The 27017-nt window shown below is 33.7% G+C and overlaps 1 protein-coding gene across 6 annotated transcripts in view; it reads right to left on the bottom strand.

The window, feature by feature from the left end:
* The window catches only part of LOC105343022 (mucin-5AC), a 156921-nt gene that overhangs the window by 127698 nt on the left and 2206 nt on the right, over positions 1–27017 (bottom strand). For 3 of the 6 annotated variants that reach the window (XR_010709073.1, XM_066070688.1, XM_066070686.1), the window contains 3 exons: positions 24286–24477; positions 23808–23910; positions 20437–21671 (listed from right to left, as the gene is read on the bottom strand). The exons of 1 other annotated variant lie outside the window; for it this stretch is intronic. Coding sequence is in view for 3 of the 5 variants with exons in the window: in XM_066070688.1 (XP_065926760.1) it covers positions 21497–21671; positions 23808–23910; positions 24286–24477 (470 nt within the window). In the remaining 2 variants the exon portion in view is untranslated. Of the gene's footprint in view, positions 1–20436; positions 21672–23807; positions 23911–24285; positions 24478–27017 lie in introns of those variants that run through there. 2 more of the 6 variants (XM_066070687.1, XR_010709074.1) reach the window with 2 other exon arrangements.

Here is a 27017-nt window from a genome sequence, read left to right as displayed (position 1 = left end):
TGTATACTGATATTTTCATTTTATGTAAAATGAATTAAACAAATTTTTGAAGTGCTTCCGGTGACGACCGGAAGCTACGCCGAACAAAACAAAATAGTGTAAACACATATACATACATAGGTCTATCATCCCACAAAGTTTGATCGTTCAAGTCGTTACCGTTTTTGAGATCTCCAGGAATCAAGGTTTTTGTCTCGGGACAGGAAACGGACAAACGGAAGTGCTCAATGTAAATTGTAATTAATATTTTTTTTGTACTTGCCCTTTCTACTTAATTGTTCATCGACTTCACTACAAATATCAAAGGAAAACAGTTAAACTGATAAACAGCTCGATTTGTTTGAACTCTTCCTGTGTGGACCGGAAGTGACGGAAGACAAAACGAAACCGGTTAAACACATCTTCAATCAAATGTCTATCATCCATGAAAGTTTTGTGCTTTGATCGCTTATAGTTTCTGAGATCTCGTTTGTACAAAATGTGTTTCAAAAAAGCTACCTGAGATATTTGAGATATCTCACCGGAAGTCGAATTTTTTTGTTGAGTTAACATCGCATAGACAACCTATGCATAGATTTATACTTATATATTTATTTTATGGAAAAAAAATTTTATGCGAAAAAGTAGTTATTTTTGAAGTGCTTCCGGTGACGACCGGAAGTTATGACGAACAAAACAAAATAGTGTGAACACATCTACAGCTATGGGTCTATCATCCCACAAAGTTTGGATGTTCAAGTCTTTACCGTTTTTGAGATCTCGTTGATACAAGCTTTTCCAACGCGGGACAGGAAACGGACAAACGGAAGTGCTCAATCTAAATTGTATTTAATATATCTTGTAAACTTGCCCTTTGTACTTCATTTCTCATCCAGCACACTACAAATATCAATGGAAATAAGTTAAACTGATAAACAGCTCGATTTGTTTGAACTCTTCCTGTGTGGACCGGAAGTGACGGAAGACAAAACGAAACCGGTTAAACACATCTTCAATCAAATGTCTATAATCCATGAAGGTTTTGTGCTTTGATCACTTATAGTTTCTGAGATCTCGTTTGTACAAAATGTGTTTCAAAAAAGCTACCTGAGATATTTGAGATATCTCCCCGGAAGTCGAAATTTTTTGTTGAGTTAACATCGCATAGATAACCTATGCATAGAATTATACTTATATATTTATTTTATCGAAAATGAATTTTATGCGAAAAAATAGTTATTTTTGAAGTGCTTCCGGTGACGACCGGAAGTTACGACGAACAAAACAAAATAGTTTAAACACATCTACAGCTATAGGTCTATAATCCCTCAAAGTTTGGAGGTTCAACTCATTATCGTTTCTGAGATCTCATTGTCCATAGCTTTTTGTCGCGGGACAGGAAACGGACGACAGGAAGTGAATTTTGAAAAAATGAAAAAAACGCCTAGAGATATTATCGTTTTCTATCAGTCCTGAAAATTTCAAGAAAATCCATCCAGCCATCTCTGAGAAATCTTGTGGACAAAAAAGGGGAAAAAAATAATAATAATAATAATAAAAAACATTACAATCACTATAAGGTCTTCCGTTGTAACGGAAGACCTTAATAACTAGACTCTTGTTGCTATAGCAACAAAAAGGTCTTCCGTTCCTCATGTATTAATCTGCACAAAAAATCCAGTTATCTTGTAAACAGAAAATGGATATAATATATATAAGCTTTGTGTCTTGATCTATCACAGTTTCTGAGATCTTATTTATACTTTGTTTTTAAAAAAGAAGGCTATCTGAGATATATGAGATGTCTCACCGGAAGTAGAACTTTTTTTTACCATGTGTAGATGACTTTTTGTATTTCTATAGCTAAATGTTACTTCAATGCTGAATAACCAAAATATTTTTAAAAAATCAGAATTGGGTGTACTTCCTGTGACGACCGGAAGTTACGCCGGATAAAACAAAATAGTGTTAACACATGTACATACATAGGTCTATCATCCCACAAAGTTTTGTTGTTCAAGTCGTTACTGTTTTTGAGATCTCGTCGAAATAAGGTTTATGGTTTCTGGACAGGAAACGGGCAAACGGAAGTGTTCAATCTGAATTGAATTCAATATTTCTTGTATACTTGCCATTTGTACATTATTTTTCATTTATCTAACTAAAAAATATCAAAGGAAAACAGTTAAACTGATAAACAGCTCGATTTTTTTAACTCTTCCGGTATGGACCGGAAGTGACGGAAGACAAAATGAAACCGGTTAAACACATCTTCAATCAAATGTCTATCATCCATGAAAGTTTTGTGTCTTGATCGCTTATAGTTTTCGAGATCTCGCGGGTACAAATTGTGTTTTTAAAAAGCTACCTGAGATAATTGAGATATCTCACCGGAAGTAGAATTTTTTTGTTGATATAACATCGCATAGGTAACTTATGTATAGAATTATAGTTTTATGTTTATTCTATGGAAAAGAAATTTAATGCGTAGAAATAATAATTTTTGAAGTGCTTCCGGTGACGACCGGAAGTTACGACGAACAAAACAAAATAGTTTAAACACATCTACAGCTATAGGTCTATCATCCCACAAAGTTTGGGTGTTCAAAACTTTACCGTTTTTGAGATCTCGAGGTGACAAGCTTTTTCAACGCGGGACAGGAAACGGACGACCGGAAATGAATTTTGAAAAAATGAAAAAAACGCCTAGAGATATTATCATTGTCTTTCATTCCAGAAAATTTCAAAAATATCTATCCAGCCATCTCAGAGAAATCTTGTGGACAAAAAAAGGAAAAAAAAAAATAATAAAAAACCCTACAATCACTATAAGGTCTTCCGTTGGAAACGGAAGACCTTAACTAGACTCTTGTTGCTATAGCAACAAAAAGGTCTTCCGTTCCTCACATATAAATCTGTACAAAAGATCCATTTCTCTTGTAAACAGAAAACGGATATAATTTATACTGTAAAGGAATTCCCAAGAAATAAACAAAACAAAAAGACAAAACGTCATTTTTTGAGTACTTTCTGTGACGACCGGAAGTTACGCCGGATCATACAAAACATAGTAAACATATCTTCATACATTGCCTTGTCTTTCCTCAAAGTTTGGATGTTCAAGTTTTTGTTAGTTATGATATCTCGTTGAGAAAAGGTTTTTGTCTCGGGACCGGAAACGAACGAACGGAAGTGATTAAGAAATTGAAAATACGTATTTTAGTACATTTACCTATGATACGTTATTGTTCATCACATTGAGTAAAATGTTAAAAAAATTCTAATGTTAAAACAAAACAAAAAATCTTTTATTGCTTGAACACTTCGAGTGAAAACCGGAAGTGACGTACGACCAAATGGAACCCGTTCAACACATGTTCATTCAAATGTCCATTATCCATACAAGTTTTGTGTCTTGATCTCTCACTGTTTCTGAGATCTTGGGGGTAGTTTGTTTTTTTAAAAGAGGGCTACCTGAGATATTTGAGATGTCCCACCGGAAGTAGAACTTTTTTTGGTTTTTTTACCATGTGTGGATGACCTCCTGTATTTTTGTAACTAAAATGTTACTTCCATGCAAAATAACCAACATATTTTTTAAAAATCAGAATTTGGTGTACTTCCTGTGACGACCGGAAGTTACGCCGGTTAAAACAAAATAGTGTTAACACGTGTCCATACACAGGTCTATAATCCTACAAAGTTTGGTTGTTGAAGTCGTTACCGTTTTTGAGATCTCTTCGATATAAGGTTTTTTGTCTCGGGACAGGAAACGGACAAACGGAAGTGCTTAATGAAATTTAAATTTTTTATATCTTGTTTATTTCCTATTTTACATTATTATTCATCAAAGTAGCTAAAACTATCAAAATAAAAACAGTTTAACGGATAAACAGTTTGATTTGTTTGAACTCTTCCGCTGTGGACCGGAAGTGACGGACGACAAAATGAAACTGTTTAAACACATCTTCAATCAAATGTTTATGATTAGTGAAAGTTTTGTGTCTTGATCACGTACAGTACCTGAGAACTTGCGGGTACAAAATATGTTTTAAAAAAGCTTCCTGAGATAATCGAGATATCTCACCGGAAGTAGAACTTTTTTGTTTATTTAACATTGTATAGATGACATATGTTAGGATTTATACTAATATTTTTATTCTATGGAAAATAAATTAAATACGTAAAAACAAAAATTTTTGAAGAGCTTCCGGTGACGACTGGAAGTTACGACGAACAAAACAAAAGTGTTTAAACACATCTACAACTATAGGTCTATCATCCCTCAAAGTTTGAATGTTCAAATCTTTATCGTTTCTGAGATCTCGATGTGACAAGCTTTTTGTCGCGGGACAGGAAACAGACGACAGGAAGTCGATTTTGAGAAAATGAAAAAAACGCCTCGAGATACGATCATTTTCTATCACTCCTGAAAACTTGAAGTAAATCGATCCAGCCATCTCTGAGATATCTTGTGGACAAAAAATGGGAAAAAAATAATAATAAAAAACATTACAATCTCTATAAGGTCTTCCGTTGGAAACGGAAGACCTTAAAAAACATTACAATCACTAGAAGGTCTTCCGTTGTAACGGAAGACCTTAAAAAGAAACATTACAATCACTATAAGGTCTTCCGTTGGAAACGGAAGACCTTAATAATAAAAAACATTACAATCACTATAAGGTCTTCCGTTGGAAACGGAAGACCTTAATAAATTGATTTATTGTACTATATATGCATAGTTTCATTCCCTTTGAACGATAGTAAATAATTGATATAAAAGGACAAAATGCCAATTCCTGTCATACATGAAAACACAAAATATATAAATGTTATAGTCTAACTTTCACACATTAACTCAACTGTGACTACAAAGATGCATTATAGAAATCATATATCTGCCGAAAAATTAAAACAAATAATAACATGTGATGCAAACCAGGAACTGGAAATGAAAGACATTATTTTTTTTCATCATGATATCTGCACACATTGAAATGTAAACATGTCATATCTTAAATACAGGAAAGAATGTAAATATAAAATTAATTTACTACACATTAGCAAGCAATCTGTTGTGCAAGAATAAAGAATAAAAGGTCTACGAAGGGAAACGATACACAGCCACAAACATGAAGGTATGATAGAAACACTTCTCCAAAACTGAAGAAAAAAAAACAAATAATGTACTACTATAAACTAAAGGCATATCAATGTTCCGAAGAACCGACGGGAGTTGATTTTATCGATGTTTATTTATTTTAAAGTCAATGATATGTTATTCTGCATGACAAGTACAGGTAGTTTCTAATCTGTATTTGAATTACGCACATTTTATAACATGACTTTTCGGACTTTTTTCGACACAAGAATGTTAATTAAACCCCATATGAATCATGTTAAGTAATATTTAAAGATATAATACATTCAATCAAACTATGTATCAGTGATAGAAATATTTCTGGAAAATTTATGTTTCCAAGCAATATTGAACTCTCGTCTCGTTCAACCAAACGCTCAGCTATCGCCGTTAATTCCCGACAAGCAAGATATACTCTCTGCTTATTTGGAGATTTACGGAGACAGCTGAGCGTCGAGTTGAACGAGACTATATTGGACTCTGGCGTAAGAATACATACAACTACAAAAAAAATTCAAATTGTTCGTACCATTTAAAATCTGACTATTTTCAAGGTATTGATAAATATGTTTCCTTGAAAAACAATGCTTTAGCATAGTTACATTGTTTCAAATTTATCAATTATTCTCAAGAACTAATTCTTGTCAGCGGCGATAATGTGTGCTTTGGTCCAAACACTGTTTCACTTTCGGTTTGTCAGAGTGACTGCATTGAAGAGTTGATTAAAATCAACTCCCAAAAATATATACGACCATAAGTTCGCAACAGTTGTTACTAAAGTCTATTCAAAGATACTTCTGTAGCACATTTGGACGATTTTTAACATAAATTCACAAACCTTTGTTTAGGAAGTTCATTTGAAATTGATGAAATGGAAAATATTCAAGATATCGTCATTGACACATTATTTTTTTTAACTCGTAAAAATCGCAGGAACGAAAGCAATTTTTAAAGAGGATTTAGAGAGCTCTATAATGGGAAATCCTGACATCATTTTCATTCAGACGACGTTATCATATGGGTCTATTGGAATGCAAAATCCCCGTAGACTTTTTTTATTTTTAGCGGTGTATTGAAACCTAAGAAGCTAGAAGGTTGTTTCAGACGTAAAGTTTTGGAAATATTTCATACTTTTAAATGAACATGGCTTGAACCCTGAGGTACATGCATTCATAAATATCGAGTAAATGTAAGTGAGCAAAATGGATCGAGGGTATCTTTGGATAAAGTATAAATATTTTCCTGTTTTACTACACTTTTTAAAAACAATATTGGGAATTGTGTATTCTTTGTAACTTTATGGGTCTATCGATTTGTCATTTTGCATTCAAAATGTTTGACGCGGATGCGTACGAAGTCATGAAATGATCAATAACTTTTATATTATGACATCTATATATATTAACGAAAATATATAACAAACCTCCGACAATGGATTATGCATTCTCTGTAGCAAAATGTACACTGGATGCAGATGCAAACGAATTATTGATCTTTATCGATGCATGCTAAATATTTCTCTGATATCACAGAGAATGGGATCGCTTTAGGAAGGTTCATATATGCTTTTTTAAATGCATATGGAATATTGTCTCTATGACTGATAATATATGATTATGACCTATAAAGTTAAAGTTTCTTCCTGGCCTTAGTTTATTGTACTCCCTTTTTTAAAGAAAGATAATAGGGTTACTTTTGTGGTCAGTAACGTACATATAACAACATCTTTTAAGCTTATCTACATACATTGTGGTGTACCTTTAGAAACAAAAGGAAGAAATAAGTCAATTTCAAATATATAAGCAATTCCCTTTACCTAATTTCGACAGATAATGATGTTGACCATAAACAAAAAAATGCCGATTATTCAAACACGTATCAAAAGATGCTGATAATATAAAGATCAATCAATTCATAATGCACAGATATCTATGTAGTTATTGCGATATGTCAGCGAGTCATACTGGTTCTCATGACAAGTTTTATCTCTTTCATTAAGTTCCATGTACGTTTCCTTTTCAGATTTGATTTTTATGTTTCCGTTCTTCAGTGGAGTTTTCTTTGCTTTTCTATTGAAAACAAAAACAAATTGCACCTTATGACTTTTTTAAAGATAAACATTCTGTCTATTTAGTGTAAATGTGTAAAAGAAAAGTATTATAAAGGTGGTTTTAGCATGCGTTTTCATATCAAATGTTGATAATTTGTGTATATGGCTGTTTGTGCTTACGAGTAAATCTTGAAATTCAAAGTACCTTAAGTACCTTAAACATATTTGAATGATAAACCATATATTTAAAAAAACTGAAACAGACGATATCACAGCAAGAATGACTATCAAAATTGGAAAAGGTAAACCTGAAATTAAAAAAAAAACAGGTATAAGTATGCGTAGAACTCATTTTATAATCCGAAAAGGTATAATTACCTTTTAACTTCACAATTTTTTAACATGTACAGGAATATATACATAAAGACACGCTTTAAAGATAACAAGGGCACTGCAAAGCGAATCATCCCCTCGCGACATGACTTGTTGTAGTGGAAAATGCATTATTCAGGAAAATACATGCAATTTTTTCAGATCAAAATTTATCAGATCAAAATAAATATGACAGGTATTTCTAAAACAACTTTGAATTCATAATATCTATTTTATCCTAATCCCCAGGCTTTGTGGTGTATAAATTGGGGGGGGGGGGGTGTTTCATGTACGTTGTTGCACAGTTTTTCTAATCCTAGCAGAAATTCAACACATGTACAGATATGCTTTAAAGTTAAATAATTTAGGTTAATTTAGTGACATTCATTTTTATATTAGCATCCGTATATATTATGAAACAATGCTGAAGATCTAGTGATCCGTAGCCGGCTCTGATGGACATATTTAGTTGCCTGTGGTATGTCGATCCATAGTAGTAGATATGCAACTATTATTAATATGAAACAATCTTCGCGAGATAAATGTGCGATATCTGTTAAAGTCTCTTCTGAATTTTGAACTAGTTCTATTGTAAGTAATACGGGAAAAGTAGTCAAAAAGTCGACATCTTGTGTCGATGTTGATCGGATGACCTTAATTTCTTGACCGCTTCAACTTTTACCTAAGGGCAATCTTCTTACCCTCCAATACCAAAAAAAAAAGGTTTTTTTTTTTTACCTTTACTAAAGTAAAATCCCAAAATAACAAGTTGTTGATTTGAACTGCATATGGTAGCTATTTACTTAAGGTCGTACATAAAATTAATGTTTTAATTAATGATTATATATTCCAACTAAGCCGGATAAGATGAACATTAACTTTTAACTTGATCTTATAATCGATAAGATTGTATAATATTATTTGATCTATTGGTCACCCGAAATGTATAATCTATATATATTTTACTTACAATGCATTGTTCAAAATTTAAATTCAGTTTAATTAACTTAAAAGTCAATGAACGAGAAGGCAAATTCAGACCTGTTTTTATTTTCTATGTACAAAATTTAGAGATGAACAGCAGTCATACCGCAAGTAGACTGGAAGCCAATGAAACACCTATTTGATGTAAGACATCTGTGTATAACCCGTCCAGATTTTAACCTCGGCTCGCACATGAAGTTTCAGGTGATAGATTGATAAAATAGAGTTCACAACTTTTCAAAAATGGCACATTGCGTTTCGGAACTTTACTTTCGATTCAACCTTCATCCTCTTTCATTGATGAATGAGCTCGTCCACCAACTGATTTGTCGACGTCAATGTGCATTTTGTTACGCAACTCAATCCACAAGTCCCTAAAACTATTGAACCCGACCAAGATTAGTTTGATCAATAAAGCTATTTGATTATTTTCTTTATAGAATATGGTTTATACATAGATGACTTAAAACGATTTAATGCGTGTTTTATGATATACAGGGTGTCCCAAAACATATGTTACACTTTTAAACTGTTATAAAATTTTAATACCTTAAGTTACAATTATGAAATCTACAACATATAACAAAACAGTTGTTAATTTGTTGTTAAGCATACATTTTTTACAGTTTCTTTGTTAATAACAAAAAAATTCTTTGGAATAACATAATGTCATTTTACAACATATGTTCCAAATGACGTCCCTTTGCCTTCAACATCGTTTGAACACGATTTCGAATTTTTTTATCACAGCTTTACATGTATCAACAGAGATTGATCTTATTTCTCGTGTAATTGCTGTTTTTAGATCCTCTGTTGTTTGTGGGGAAGGAGAGTACACTCTGTCTTTCAAATAACCCCACAAAAAGAAATCAAGGGGTTTAGATCGGGGGAGTGCGGTGGCCAAACATTTGCTGTACGATAAGAAATGCATTGATCACCAAATGTGTTGTCAAGCCACTGAAGAACACAACCTGCAGTGTGTGGCGTAGCACCATCCTGTTGAAACCACACATCATCAAAATTTACAACTTTTCGTCTAAGGGCTGGTAGAAACTTTAAATATCTTTCAGAATTTAGTGTTACTGCCTCGCCTTCGGTGTCTACAAAGAAAAAAAGGGCCAATAATTCCAGTTGAACTTAGTGCAGCCCAAACAGTGACTTTCTCAAAGTTAAGAGGTTTTTCCACATAAAAATTGGGTTTTGCCGAACCCCAGAATCTAAAATTATGTTTATTAACAACATTATTGAGATGGAAGTGGGCTTCATCGGAAAGCCATATGGCATCTGTTAAATTTTCAGAGTCTGGTCTACTAAAAATCCAATGGGCAAACTCTAAACGACTTCTAATGTATGTCTCTTTTAAAATCTGCATCACACTTATCTTGTAAGGAATCAGCTTTAAATCAAATTTGAGTATTCTATGAACACTGGATTTACTGACATCGCATTCTAGTTCATGCAGTACACGTCTAACTGATTTTTGGGGAGTTTCAGTTATAAGTCTATCAATGGCATCAATGTTCTCTTTAGTACGGACACTCCTTGGTCTCCCAATACCAGAATTGTTCCTTGTGTCACTTATAGTGCCTTTACCTTCAAACTTCCTCACAATTCTGTAAATTAGCATTCTGTTGAGCATTTTCATTTCAGGATGTCGTTTTCTCATTGTTCTTATGACTAAAGTCACAGATTTACACTCAGAGTAAAGTTTTACAATTTCTGCCAGCTGTTCACATGAAGGTTCCATCTTGATAAGTGTGATAACATCATTATGACGTCATAATTACCTGATCGTTAAACAGAATTTCCTGAACTTTTTTCTAATAAAATTGATACTTATACACTAGATGTTGACAAAAAATCATTAAAATTGCTTTTAATCTTATAAAGTTATTGATGATTAAAAGTGTAACATATGTTTTGGGACACCCTAAAGTGCATGAAAAGTATGTGCACTTTTTTTTTTTAAGCGTAGACTCAATTCATTTGTTTTACGCGTGCTTTCCGGTTTGAGAAATCGCCTGACAGTAAACTAATAGACGGGGTCACGTGATTCCGTCTAAAAACTGATTGTTTTTTATTGATACATGTAGTAAATTTTCAATTGACAGCAACACACGCACAACAAAAAATTAAATATTACAGTATATTTTTAATGAAATGAGTGTTCATGACAGTTAGCATGTACATTTATAGAATCATGCAATTATAAAATTATAAAAATGGCATGCTTTACCAAGTATAATTAAAGTTAAATTCAATGTTCGATTGGTCAAAAAGAAAAAAAAAGTTTTCATCCTAAATTCTATATCTGTTTAGAAAATGTATGACAGAAAATTGAAATTATCTCTTAAAAATATATTTAAAAAATAGTTTTATCAATAACCATACATTTGTATTATATGAGTACTATAAAACAAATATGCATTTGCAGAGTTCAATATTAAATTTGCAAATAAAATGTAACAACTAAGGATGTCAATTAAATCTTTTAAATGTTTTTCAGCAAGTTATAAAATTTTACAAAATCAAAGTAACATTTTCTTTTTTTGACCACAGCTCATTGTTGAAATCTTTAAAATCAACACTTACATATCATTTTCTGTGAATCATCTGGTGTTTTTTTTTTCATGGTCGGAAAACTAAAACTGACACTAGCCGTTTCCTTTGAATTTGTGATGAGATCTGTATTCATATTATTTGTAACAGTTGTCTTTCTTTGTATCTCGGTCTGCATCTAATGATGCGAACCGTTTCGCCATATTTCTTTACAAACAACTATAACTAGTACTGACCGTGTAGTGGTAAGCGGGTATCATTATGATAATTACTCTTCCATCACGTGACGGACAAAAACCAATAATAGCCAAGAATTTTGTCAATAAATTTGCAGAGGTGGCATAAAAAGAAATACAATGGACTGTTACCCTCGTTACCCTGTTTCAGAACAGAGATAGGTATAGAAAAAAAGGTTTGTTACCCTCGTTACCCTGTTTCAGAACAGAGATACATAGAGATGCAAGGGTCTGTTGCCCTCTTTACCACTGTTACCCTGTTGCAGAACAGGGATAAGTAGAGAAATAAAGATATGGTACCCTCGTTACCCTCGTTACCATGTTTCAGACCAGAGATTCATATAGATACAAGGGGGTATGTTACCCTCGTAAACCTTGTTCCGCTGTTTCAGAACATAGATAAGTATAGAAACAAAAGTCTTTTAACCTCGTTACCCTTGTTACCATGTTTCAGAAACGAGATAAGGAAAGAAACAAAGGTCTGTTACTCCGTTACCCCTGTTACCCTATTTCAGAACAGATATAGATATAAAAACAAAGACCTGTTACCCTCGTAATTCATTGAGATTCATTGATTTATAGAGATACACGGGTCTGTTACCCTTGTTTCCCTGTTACAACTTAAACTTACCATTTGTTGCCGTCAAAAATACAGTGAACAAAGCTATAACACAAAACTTGTCCTTCATTTTTGTAACAATTAGACAAACCAGGAAGTTGATACATGTACAACACAATTTTCATAATACTGAACCGTTTTTACAAGTTTAAATTTCGAACCTGTTGTTTTCATACGAGATCAGTCGTGCGTGTATTATGAAGTGTATTTCTGTATTTCAATGACAGGTACAGACAGCATGTGCTATCTAGACAATTTTTACATAAGTTTTCGCACTAGTTTTCCACATGTGAGTATTTAGAGAGGGATATTTAATTCTCGCGCCATTCATTTTTTGTGTGTTACCTTCAATCCTAAGCACTTTGATTGTCGTTCCATACGGTCATTCAATATGAATTATAAAAGTATTTATAGCTTAACAAAAAAATTGATGCCCATACATTGATTTTAACAATTACCAATAAAGCCTATTCCATTTATAGACTTAAATCTTTCGTTCCATCTATGAACTGCAGGTTGTTAATTTTTTTTACCTTGAAAAACAACTTAGTAGTCATTGACGAAATAATACAATTCATTAATGACAAATCAAAAACTTGTACAAATAAACCAAATCACAAACAGGGAGATCCCTGACAAAGTCAATACCTAAACTTATTAAAATGACTAATGTAACAGGTACTGTGGGATCTCCCTTATTAGTTAAAAACACCTGAACAAATATTAAGACCACCATGTAAAATATTAACAAAAAATAGTAACCAATAATGGCAGGGTGATCTCCCTTAATATAAACATGTAAAAATTTAAGGTGGCATATACACAATTCTGTCATAAATCCAATACCTATTGGATTCCCGCCACCCAAAGGAAATAGATGGAACTGGAGACTTTAACAACTGTATTATACAACTTTTTAAAAAACTTGGAAAAAATTGTAATAGTATGGCATACTGAGATGTAATTACAATAATTAAAGTAACAGTTTTTGATATAACAGAACATATATCAAATATGATTAACTGATTTTGACAGATGAACAGCAACATACCCGATTAATACAAACACTTAATATACAATATTAAAAATCAAAACTATGTTTTCTAAGGATAGGGTGGTAGCAGACCTTATCTGAACTACATGCCAAAAAAAAGGGGGGGGGGGGGGTACACTAACATATCTGATCTAAAACAATGAAAACAGGTGGGAACAGTAAAAGCCGTGATCTTATTCCAAGATGACAGACATAGTAGCAGACCTGATCTAAACTACTATCAATGTAGTTGTATACATCATAATTATGGTAGCAGACTTGATCTGAACTCCAAACAATCCTACCAGTTCGAAAGGGTTGTAATAAAAACCACTCACAGGCAATCAACAGAGCAGATAGCAGACTTCATCTGAACTAGTTATATAATGTTATCTTGCTGATATTAACTTAAACCCAGGAATGATATAGATTAATTTTCTTAGTCAAGTGCAACATTAAATGAACCCAAACGAATGTATCGTTTAACAGCATCAGACTTCCATCTACCCATATTCTGAATAGCATTTTCCGAGAAACCAACCTTAGATGCATGAGTGGCAGCACCAATGCTGAAGCTGTGACCCTTATATTGTTTTGGATCCAACCCAATATTTTTGATCACTTCATTTAACTTTTTTGACACAAAGGAAAAAGACACCGGACAACCATCTAAAAACTGGAAAAGAGGGCCACCAGAATGACGATAACGTTTTAGATAGTAAAACAATGCATGTACTGGACATGAGTGAATGTTTTTTTATGCTTCTAAAGTAATAATCTTTGGCTGTCCATAACTGTTTTAAAATTTTTCAAAACCACTTGCACCTGCTTTAGCTTGCCATGAGCTGTCTCAGAATGAACATCTGATCTCTAAATGACCTTATCTGACTAAGTCTTTGATTTTATAACCAATTCACCTAACCTGAAAAACCCATGAAATGCATCAAAAACAATGCCTAAAGTAACAATGAATGTGCCCGAGTTGAAAATGTTTGATCTAGCGAGTTCACAATTTTTTTCAAAATTTTACCTGTAATTGGAAGACGGGTATCAACCGATGGACCTAATTTGTAACAACCTCTTAGCAGCTTTTGAACTAAGAAACACTGAGCAAGATCTGGCAATTTTAACATCTTATGAATATTATGTTAAAGCCGAAATTTGAGATGCTATGGAGCTTGGTGAATAACCAATTTTGAATAAATGACCTATAAAATTACATATTGCAATGTAATGTACAGGTAAGGATATGGCGCTTACCCATTCAAGGAAAATATGCAATGAATTAAGATATACTTTTCTTGTTGCAGAGGCTAATGAAGCCTGTAGAAGTCTTTTTGCAGAGTTTGTCAAATGTAAAGAAGAAACACTGGGATTTTTGTTTGTTGTCTATGTAAATAAGGTGTTTCTTGAAAAGCGTCCTGAAATCTAAAAAGGGATAACCTGTCAGCTGTTACATTCACATTTAAGGTATATGCGTTGCATGGAAATGAATATTAAAACGTAAGGACACTAAAACAAGACGACGTAACAATTTCATGAGAGCTTTATCTCGACATGATTTTTATTGATAACCTCAACAACAGCCATATTGTCTGATAGGAATAATACCTTTTTTTTTTAAATGACATGGCCATATTTCCAATGCAAGGACAATTGGAAACAATTCTTTAGTACAAATTTGATAATCTTCTTATTCAAATGGCCATTCACTTGCAAACCAATCAGACCCTAAAACAGCTGAAATCCCCATCGAGCCAGAAGCATCTGTGTATAAACTCAGATGGTATGATGACACACAAATTTTATCCAGAAAAACTGACTTGCCATTGAAATGGTCAATAAAGGTAGCCCAGGTTTCTAAATCATCACTTGAGTCGTTATTCAATCATATGTAGAATTTTGGGTTAGACAAACCACATGTTAGGTTGATCAAACGACGAAGAAATGTTCGACCTGGGACAACCACAAAGCAGGAAAAATTCAAAAGGCCTATGATTGACTGCATTTCTTTTAAAGTAACCTTTTTACACCTTTTGAATAAGTTAAGTTTGTCATTTATATTTTGGATCTTATCTACAGCTGGAAGCCGAGTGACGACACTCCATTTTCACTGAATCGACTTCTATACCATAAATGACAATGTTGGTCGTAGGTGCCCGAGTTTTTTTCCATTTTTATTGGCTCTCCAATTTTTTTTACATAGAAATAAAAAAAAACTAGCAAGATCGTTTCTACAGGTTATCGATTTTGGGAGTCCCACAAAGAAAAATCATCTAAAATATGGGACATACCCGAGGCACTGAAGACATTTTCCATGACCGTTTGGAGAGCAGAGCTTAATGATTCAAAGATTTGACAGCTACTACTCGCTCCATTTGTTATAATAGTATTGACCTTCCCAAGTAAATCCTAGCAAGTAGTAATCAGCTGGATAAATAGATATGATACGGAAAGCATCTTCAATGTCAGTCTTTGCCATTAAACATTCTTGCCCAAACCTTTGAACTAAATCAACCACCTGATCTATGGAATCGTACTGAACAGCTGAATATTCTCTTGGGATATTGGAATTTACCGATTGATTTTTAGGGAATGAAAGAGCATGAATTACTTTAAATTTTCCTGTACTGCCTTTTGGCACTAAACCTAATGGGGATACCACAAAATGTTCAAAAGGTTTGTTTGAAAATTGACCTGCAACTCTTCTTTTGTTTAACCCTGTTTGTATGTATTCTTCTATAATGTCTCGGTGATCTAATGTGTATTTATGGTTTTGAGGTGCACATGGTGAAGAAGCAGAAGTACAACCTAATCTAAAACCATGAGTAAAGACATTTATCAAATAAGAATCCTAATCACTGTCATAATCAACTAAAAATTCACCTAAACTTTTTGGGTTGACTGGAGAAGGTAGTTGGCTGGGTGATTGTTGAGGACTTGGTGATACTGTTAGTATTTGTTTGTTTTTGTTTACGAAAACTACAATTGGCTCTTGTATGTGATCCTAAGCATGATTGACACCTGTTGGTAAATGAGCAGGGGTTATGAGTGCATTGTTCCCCATTGTTAAAGGCATAGCAGAATCTAATAAACTTACTGCCTGTGTTTGCTCGAAAGGGCTGCTGAAATTGATAATTGCTAGAAACTGCTTAAATTCTAAATTCCTCAACTAGCTTTTGCCATAGTAATTCAACAGTCTCTTTCAACATCCGAAAATTCTCATCATATATTCTCCAGGTCTTATCTCCTAACATTTTGTTCATTTCTCTTATAAAATAGCAGTACTTTAGGAGATGGGGAGCCTGTTCTGGGTATTTTTCAATAAAAATTCCCATAAAAATAAAACAAATTATCAGTCCATTGCTGAATTGCCATTCGTAATTTGGGCTTTGATGACCCTTGCTGGACAATAAGGGACCCAGAACATAATTATGTTTAATGAGATAAGATCCTCCCTGCACTGCAACAGCAAACATAAATCAATAAATTAGTTTGCCCAGATCGTAGCTTTTAATCGATGAGATGTTGCAATTATATCCTTTAATATATTCTTATTTCTTCAATTACATACATATAAATAAATACAGATGATGGCATACTTAGATATAGCCAGTCCAATCATGCCTCAGCTGTGATAAAGGTTGGTATAATAGAACATTAATTAAAATTATTGGCCACTCTTGCAATTATTTATGTATCAATCTTTAATATCTTACCACCCTAGATTACATTGAAACATGATTACAGTACTGTACATAAACTGAAAAGTGTACATACTGATAGACTCAATTATTCTCAAAATGTTTAAAAGAATATTTACAAAATTTTATTCCTTATGCTTATTAAACAAAGCTTTACCATGTTAGGTATGCATACTGATTTACTTTGAAATCAAATAATTGAAGTTGTTAAATTTTCTCTTAACAATCTTTTAAAATTTTTCTTTAACAAACTATTTTTAATTTACTAGCCTTAAATTTTTGAACTCTGTTATGCACTGCATATTTTATGATCATCTAGTATTTGACCATGGGTGCTGGATAACATCCATTCGACTCTACCCCACGGTAAACTCCATCGCGCCCAAAGTATGCCAAATAAGTCCAAAGTCCTCTATAATTCAAGAAAACGGCATGCTCCTCACTACTTGTCAACTGTTCCAAGTGTTAGTTTATACTGATGACCTCTTCGTTATATCCAACCGGTGATTTCCGAGGGTCGCGGCGCAACAGTTGACCAATGATCACGGATTTTACACCATATCCATGTATCAAATAGTTCGCAAATGAAAAAATGTCTTGTGCAATCACATGTGCTGGTCAAGTCGACGCATCGTTACCCCCTATCTCAAGAACACAGTAGGAACTGCCGAAAACGCACGCAATCTGGACGAGTTAGCAAGTCCGTAAATAGACAAACCCCCTTGGCCCCGAAAACACACTAAGTTTTTCCTCATCGAGACCCAAGCTCTCATACACAGGGTTTTGTAAAATAAATCGTTCCAATCGTTTTACATAGGAATGTCCAATAATGCACACAGATGTTCGATCCGCCATTTTGACTGTTTACAAAATGTCAGTACATACCCGGGCGCCGATGGTAAAACCTTACCGCAGACTTATTTTAACACTTTCTTTTAACAAAATAACAAAGTTCCAAAGCAAACCTTCCCGCGTCCAATACTTCTCACACTATCGGAAAGTACATGGTCGGGAATTAAACTTTACAAAGCGACCAATATCTTAGTTTACGAAAACACGTCTATTTCACACTGGAGTAAAATCAAAAGTGATATCCACGTGAACAAAATACTCTCATTTCATTGGCTAATGACATAAAACAAACACAGTTATTTATAAATAGATACAGGGTGGATGAATTAGCTAAAAATAACCATAAAAAACCTAAACTTAAATAAGAATTGCTAAAAATAGAATTAGCGATACAATGATGACATAAAACATATTTTTTGGCAATAATATTTCATTAAATTTTAAGTTTTGAAGTTTTGTAACCATAAAGGTAGCGCGGGTATTATTGACGGTTTTAAGCTTACCACAATTAAGGAAAATTCATTTTGCTACACTTTCAGATAATAACTTTTCTATTCCGGCAAAAATTCTCAATCTTGGTAGTTTTACCCAAATTTAAATACATTTTGGACGAAAAAAAAGTGTAACTGAAGTCAGTTTTCTGACTGGATATAAAGTGTTTAATGTAATAAAGGTCCATGACAATAACAGATAGAAAATACATGTTAACATTATTTCACTGGATTTTAGTTTGGAATTCCCTTGCCCGATATGAGACACTGTGCACAAAATGCAAGTGCAACCTTGTACTTCTTCAACATCTCTGGAGATTTTCTGCGGGTAATGTGCAATGAGCGCATACATAAACACTTCCAACTGTGGAAAAATAGTAAGGAAATTCAGTTGGTGGCTGGCAGGACATCTGGAGCCTTTCAAAAACTGCCTTGAAGAATGTCTCCTAGAACAAAGAAAAATCAACATTCCAACACAAAACATACTCTGACATTGAAATCTTGTTACAACATTTAGAAGCACTTTTAACTTTTAGACAAGGTTTATCATTTTTTCCTCCTTCACACCCTTGACCCGACCTTTCAATTGAATATCATTAAATTTGGGTTCCTGTACCTTGAAGTGCTCTACAAATTTACGCATCTGCTTGTCAGGTGTTGTCCTAAGAGAGTTCAATCCATAATTAACCCACTAGTCTTGGACTTCAAGTGTTAGGTACATGTATCCTTGTGCTAGCATGTCTAATATAAAAGTAAATGCTTACAAAAAGTGTTGGAAAACTAAAGGTTATATATTTTACTCGTACGCTATAATTCAATAATGCATACACATACCTGTGATACACCAGTAATGTTAAGAAGAAAGTCGAGCATGATGAACATGGTTTTTAAAAAGTTGTTTGAACATAACACATTAAGGCAACCGCGTCTGTAAAACTCATAACATATAATTCAAGAGAATCAGCTTCACTTTTGAGGTTTTTCAACTACATGAATTATGCTCTGTACAGTATAAACAACCCTCTTATGGTACTGACATATATTTTATAAAAGGTATGCATTTTACAGCATTGGGTACATCGAATTCAAGTTTTGACGCAGCATAGTGATTGGGTACTTCTTGAAATATTCCATTCCATATCATTGCAATAACCCCTGAATTTTTCCCTCTATGACACTAGCACAGTCAGTTGATGCACACACAAAGGTGAAAGATCATTTATGTTCTGCTTTGAGTTTATCAAGCCATGTCATTCTTTTATAGTGCCTGATTTATTCGCTCAAATACGCCCACAACATGGCAATGCTTTAAATTTACAATAACGATCATCTCTTTTTGGGCATGGCCGGTTTTTCGACTGGGAAACATCGCGCGCATGCTTGCTTAAGTACTATTTTTAACAATATGTCTAATTATTTGAACAAAAAAAATTGTTAAAATTGTACTTAAGCAGACCTGCGCTCTTTACTACCAAAGGCACACTACAATATTTTCATTTGTTTGCAAAATTGAGGGAATTAGCCCGTTTTGGTGACGTCATAAAGCTATTGGACTATGTTGACTAATATCAAGATTATGTGGCAGCCACCCTTTGTATTAAGTTTAATAAAGTTTTAATTTTGATACGATACCATTTAGAAATTGGTTAAAATTGGTGGCAGATGATTGACCATATCAAATATAGTCCCTTCACTTGCCAGACTTAAAAAAAATGTTTGTCCAACGAAAAAACAAGAAACATTTTACAATTATAACTTTTAAGATTTATCGAAATCATGATTATGATCGTATATATCCATTTACATTTAAGATTTTTCCCAAAGTTTATGGTCTTCAGGCTCCGCTACATATTTTTTAGCAAAGCAGGACTTAACCAGCTCTGACATCTCGTCATTCGACATTTTGCCAGTTGATTCCCAACAAATACAATAAATAGTATTGTGGGTTTAGCTGAATTTAAAAGGGCATACAATGTCTTTATAAACCGAAGTTGTCCTCATTTTAGAGAGGCTTTTAAAGTATTGAACTGCCTGTTCTCCTTGTAGTCATTTTCTTGAGGAAAGACTAAGGAAAAGAATGACAGTATCCCAGTAACGGATTTTCTTCCAAAGACAGCAAATCCATGTCTATCTGCTGTCCAATTGCTGTGTCCTATGGTGTTTTGTTTGGGTCACTCGCATCGCATCTTTACATTTTTACCTTATGGACGAAGATGCAAAGGTGCAATGGCGAAAATGCAAAGTTGCGAAGGCAAACGAGAAGTGAGAAGACAGAATGGCGAAGTGCAAAGATGCGAAGACGAAGGAATGATATTAATATCGCTCTTTCGCATTCACACCTTCGCATTTTCGTCTTCGCCTTTCTTTCTCTATTTCGGTCAATTACATACAAGTTTATTCAGGTATCGTTTTCGCATGATCTTGTTTGTTTTTAGTGCGCATGCGCCAGACAGTGTGGCGGCCATTGTACTAGCTATAAAACATCATTAATTTTTAAGGTTATCTGATATATCTTTTTACTGGTCGCTAAGCCTAATCATCATGTACTCCATATAAAATGTACTGCATACAACAGTGTGTATGTTTTTCCAGATTTCTGCCACTTACACCAGTCTGCTTACCCTGATTCAATATTATGGGTTTTTAAACACAGTAACATTTGAATTTCATTATACAAGGCGAGAGTGCAAGGATGGGAGTGGTCCCAACTGCAAAATATGCATTTGATAGCATATATGATACAAATTACAATACTGCAGTCATGTTTATTCTAAAAGAGAACAGTTTAAAAAAACCTCCCCTATATACACGTACAAAATACTGTCAAATTCTTGATTTGTTTAGAAATAAAAAAACACCCAGATACGCAAACACGTATACACACAATAACTGCGCTTATTTCTGTGTACCACCAATTAAATAATAAGAGAAGGTGGAATACAATCATTATGTACAATACACAAAGTAAGGTGAAAAATAGTAATCAATCGTTTGCACTGAAACCTATATCAAAAGCAAATATTTCTAAAAGTTAAATGGCTATAACACAAGCATTCTGTATTGTAAAATTGTTGGAGCGCTTTACGGTGAAGCAAACAACAGTCCGTACGTCATTGTCAACATTTACATGCATAATACATTCATTATATGAATTACATAATACAAAATCTACACATATATGTACATGTATATGCACTGATGTTTGTTCGAGTATTCCGTGTTAAACTCGTATTTTTAGCTTAAAAAACTAGTACAATTTTCAAACTTTTTGATTTCCAGTTATTATCAATATACTATAATAACATTTATTTTCCAATTTGTGTGGTTTTCTTTGCATTCCAATGTTACATTTATTACATAAATACTCAGCAGTTTTCATGAATATATAATATCAACCACAAAAGTGTAATACTACTTCTTATACATGTATTAAGTCCAATTTCAGGCAAGGTGAATTTCAACTTTTAGAAAAGTTTATAAAACATTAGTGTTCATGTTGTTTTCCTGGCGTGTGATCGATTCGTACTGGTTTTCAGATTCTCTTGCTGCCGTATTTCCTAGTTCTGTGTAGGTTTCAGCATTCGGTTCACTTCCCCCTCGATTGCTCATTATAACGTTTGAGTTAGTTTTATCCTTCTTAGACTTGTTTCTAAAATATGGAAAAGGAAAACTTTTTATTAATGTGGGCTAAATGCGTACGATTTCTTCGTAATATTTATAAATTTTTACATTTTCCAGTGTCTTTGCCTGTGATAACACTATGTATCAATTTTGTACTATATAACCCATAACTTCAAATGACGCCAAATTGAGGCGCCAGTGGGGTTTGCTTATTTATTCAAATATTTAAACATACGATGGCTTAAAATTACATAAATATAAGTAATAAGGAATCTTTCTTTTACTATTTTGAGGTGATAATTTCGGTCGGCGCTATAAAGCCCTTTGGCCCTTGTCTGTGACAACAGTACGAATTGATTTTGTATCGAAAGTCGATGATTTGTTTTATTTTTTAATCGTTTAACTGCTGAACATCTTATAAATATAAGTACTAAAGCCCCTTTCACAATTGGCGTACGATCAGAAGCGACAAAATATTCGTGCAACCGAAAACATTAGACATGAATCTTAAACTGTTGCCGAGTTAATCGCATTTTAAAAGGTATTCGTACAAAATTCACACGATCTAAGCGAGCGTTGTGTGATGTAAACGCATTAAATCTTGCGATATATATTGCGTCTTTGTGCGGCTGTTGTACAATGAAAGTGACTGTTAAAAGATAATGCAATAGGATCGCGCGAGAGACCAGGTGATCGGACGATTGAACGTGCACCAATGCGATTGGACGTGCGATCATACGTTCCATGGTACGAATGCTCGTGCGAGGCAGAGGGGGTATATACCGGAAATTGTCGACGCTCTTCAGTAGAAATAGTTAGAAGCGAGAGAACATGCCGCCCAAGAAGAAACAGAGACGCAGCAGCATATTATTAACATTATTTTCTTTATATCACGAAACCAACTTTCTATGATTCGAAATTATGAAAGAAAAGTGAGACAATAACATACGAAATCAAACAATCATGACGTTATTGCTATTGAAAAGTCAGACAATTTTTAGAAATCAAAGTTTAAACATATGTTGTTGGTTAAAAAAAAAAAACGTTTATTGCATAATGGCGAAGCCCTCAGTAAATATGATTTTTCTTGGAGTAATAAAACTTCATATTTCCCTCACAATCATGCAATAAATGTTTATTGTCAATTATGGTCTAAAACAGAGATGTTAATACAGGGTATATATACTAGTGGCATACAGAGGCTGATAAGTAGTGCAATGATAGTCAAATGTTGCAAGATTACATGAGACATGTTGAGCAACAGTCTCATGGTCGCAAAACACACGCATATACAGCAGCGATTCATTTTACGACCTTTAAAAATCGTGCATCACTCTTGCGAGTACACAAAACGTTGTAAAACGTTCGTACTATTGTTTGTGCATTGCTCTGCGATGATTCGGATCGCATTTGGTCGCGTCTGAATTGTGTGCATGTCCACTATTTTGTGGAGACTTGATGCGAGCACTAAAATGTATGCAACGAATGCGAGAGCTCGTGCAACGGATGCGAGAGCTCGTGCAACGTATGGGAGAGCTAGTACGAATCCAAAAAATTCCATTCGCAAAGTGTTGTAATGTTCTCGTGCACCAATTGTGAAAGGGGCTTAAGGAATCATTGTTTGAATATTATGAGATGATCAACTAATGTCGGGACCAATCAAATCTAGCATTAAGTCCTTCGGTCTTTATTGGATTTGCTCACCCCCAACATTATTTGATCACCTCCTCTTACTAATAGAATGATTCCTTATTCTTAAAACAGTACAATTGCTTAAAATTATATAAATATTAGTAGTAAGGGGTCATTTATGGAATATCATGAGGTGTCCAAATACAGTCGGGATGATTAAGTCAAATAAAGCCCGTTGGGAATTATGATTTACTTTATCACATCGGGCCATATTTGATCCCTTCATAATACTAAAAAAATGATTTCTTATTCCTTAAATATCACACTGCAATGACCTCAAAATGGATTTTTTCACATTTCTTTTAAATTTTCATTTGTTTACTTAAAAACCTTATTTATATCTGATGGTATTTGGTTTAATTGAGCATTATGTGTATTTTCTAATAATTCGTCAAAGCTCGTTTAATTTGTGTGAACAATTTACAAAAATAAAACTAAATTTAAAATTGAAAGCAAACTTTATTATACATACCTCGATTTGATGTTAATATAAAAGTATATATTCAGTATTGTTGAAAGTGTTGAAATCACCACGAATATAGCCAGTGGGATTTGTAAAGACAACAACGACTCGGCTGAAATTAGAAAACATAGTCTTTTCCTAATATAGAAGTGGAGAAATTGTCGGTGTTCTGGAAGGGGTGTGATACGTATCCAATCAGTGTTCATATCGATATCATATCGATATCAACTGTGAAAGATCCGTATCTGATTTGGAGACAACGTAACAGTTATAGTACAATAAGGTGCATCGCATATCCAAAATCTCTGTATTTGTTGCTGGGAATGTTATTAACAGGTATGTAGCAAGAATATGCTACTGAAAAAATATCGACAATATTGTGCAGTTCCAAACTAGAATTCAAATATAAGTAGAAGAGACTATGAAAATCTTCTTGTGAAGCTAACTATTATTATCATTTCCTTATCATATATTGATAAGAAGATACCACTACGGTGATCACATTTCAGTTCCTCTGACGATTTTTTCTTGTTGATTGCAGATGTAGCTATAAGTTCCGTAAATGAAACCACAGAAGATGGACTGGATAACCGTGTAGTGGACGAAGCGGATGTAGTAGATATTGCCATCGATGTTTTTCCTTCAAGTTTACGGTCACAAAAAACAAAAAGGTCTCCACCTTGACGAAAACCAATATAAAAAAGAAAGATTGCATGTCTTAATACAGGCCTATAAAAAAAGTATTGAAAAATGTTGATATTACAGAAAAGTAAAAAAAATATTACTTGCAATAATTTTAACAACAACATTTTCACATAAATGCATTGATGACATTCATTGTCAAACTAAGAAGCATTAAATAAAGGTTAACTCAACTGTGAAAAGCAGAAAAATAAATGACACAATTACAATGAATGGTAAGCCAATACTGGGGGTAGCTTATATACTTTTTAGCTCTGAGCTCTTTGATCACATCTTGTTGTCGTCTGCTGTCCGGCTATCCGTCTTTCCGTGTCTGTCCGTTCGTCCGTCTGTCTGTCTGTCTGTCCCACTCCAGTTTTCCACACTTTTTTCCTTTATGCGTTTGAGGAATAATATGAAAGGACGAGTGCACTTATGGGTCCCGATAAAAAGTGAAAGAATGAAGATTCAAATTAAGCATATTTTCCCCCTTAAAATCACTTATTGATATCTAATCCATAAGAACTAACAAGTTTTAGCGCTGAATTTATTGTATATAAAAAGCACGAAGCGTAACAGCATATTATTATGCCTTCTGTCAGTTTGACACTATATATTCAATACTCATCTATTTTAGCATAGTATCAAAGGATTTATATAGCGTAAGCATACTATGCCGAAATAGAGCACGGCGAATGTTTTCAACGAAAATATTTCCAGCGCCAACAGCGGGATTCGATTTCACGACGCTAAAACCATTCCAGCATGAAGCCCAACGCGTTACCGCTACGCTACATTAGCAGTTATAATAGTCATCGGTATTTATATATATAAAACGTAGATATATAGACTGACATCAAGCAATTAAAATTATTCATTTTTCCAAAAACACTTCATTATTGACGGTAATTTTAAAGTTAAAGTTTCTTATAAACTTTTGAACAAATTGATTGAACATTTTTCAAAGAAATTCTACATGAGAATCACAAAAACGCTTTTTTAAATAACGCTTGATAAAGAATGTACAAGAAAAAAAATTCAATGAGATTTCGTCTGCTAAACATTTCGAGTTTTCTCGGTAGGGCCAAACGTCTCTCATTTCTTGAAAAAGAACATAAACCTTTGTTGACTTTTTATTGTACAACAACTTGTTGATTAAATAAACAATCAATTGATTAATTAAAAAAAAAAAACCCTTACAAACTCTTGCTTTTCCGGTGATTTTTTTAAGAACTTGTCAACACTCGAACGTCACAGCAACTTATAGCAAAGCAAGTCAGTATATTCAACAGTCGGCACAATAATAACAATAGTGTTGTGTTGTGCATGTACTATGCCTAATTAGTAGTCAGGGTTTGATACATAGTGCACTCGCCTCCGGCTCGTGCACTATGTATCAAACCCTGACTACTATTTAGGCATAGTACATGCACAACACAACACTATTATATAAGTAGGGGTCAGCCCACATTCGTGACTTTGTATAGTAGATCGAGGACGGGCATTCATTTCAAAGCCTTTGTTTACTGTCAGCCTAACCGAGTACAAACTTGTGGAAAAGACAAAATACGCATTATACATTTAGGAAACTCCTGTGAAAATAAGAAGTTTGTACTACATTAGGCTGGTACCTAAAAAATGAAAAACGTATGAAAATTTCAAGGTTTTTCCTATAGCAAGCGAAAGCTATTTCATGCGTGACCCATGTTTGAACCCATGCATGGAATACATTATTTCAAACAATCACGTGGGTTCTATCCAGGTAGACGTTTGTCAAATGTGCCAATCGATCCACCAACAGAACAATGTTGATTTAAATTTCTCCTCCCTCTGATTAAAATAGACACAATTCAAGTAGGTTCGGTTCGATTTTTCTGGATTTAGATTGTTTATAGGCATTTAAAAATCCTCAATTTTTTAAACTGTATGCTAATTTTGGTAAATTTAAGCGTGCATATAAATCTTAAGTATCCATCAGTGCTTAACTATTACGAGAAAAAAGCAATCTGTTGATATTCCCTACATAAAAACGGCACTGAAAAAGGCCCCACTCTCTATAGCTTAAGTGCACTTGTTCTTTGCTGAAAAGCTTCAAAATGTCACACTACGGATCAAGTTTACACTTTTGTGGCGTCTGGTTGACATATTTTCGAGAAAATTAATTTTTTATATTCCAATATTTCAATGACCGGGTTCGGTGTGTATTGAATGAACGAGGAAGGTATGTAGTCAGTAATATTATCGTGCATTAATTGGACCATTCCTTCTATTGTTTCTAACAAACAAATAAGTTCTGTAAAATAGTGTCAAGCATTGTGTTGTAAATTTAATCGAGAGGGTATTTTGTATTTTTACAATCGGGTTCGTTATCGGGTTAAACTGTTGATTCGGGGTGCAGAAGACGGTAAGGAATGATATTCTGCATAACAGTGCATTATTTTCACAAATTTCTACAAACCAAATGGGGACGTGTATTGCTTATACAATACTCTCAGAATGCTTGTTTATTCAAGGAGGCTTTTGGTAAATACATTTTTA

The sequence above is a fragment of the Magallana gigas genome, chromosome 9 (assembly GCF_963853765.1).
Source record: "Magallana gigas chromosome 9, xbMagGiga1.1, whole genome shotgun sequence".
Lineage (NCBI taxonomy): Eukaryota > Metazoa > Mollusca > Bivalvia > Ostreida > Ostreidae > Magallana > Magallana gigas.
The sequence above is the reverse complement of the archived record's forward strand: the minus strand, read 5'-3'. Positions and strand labels throughout refer to the sequence as shown.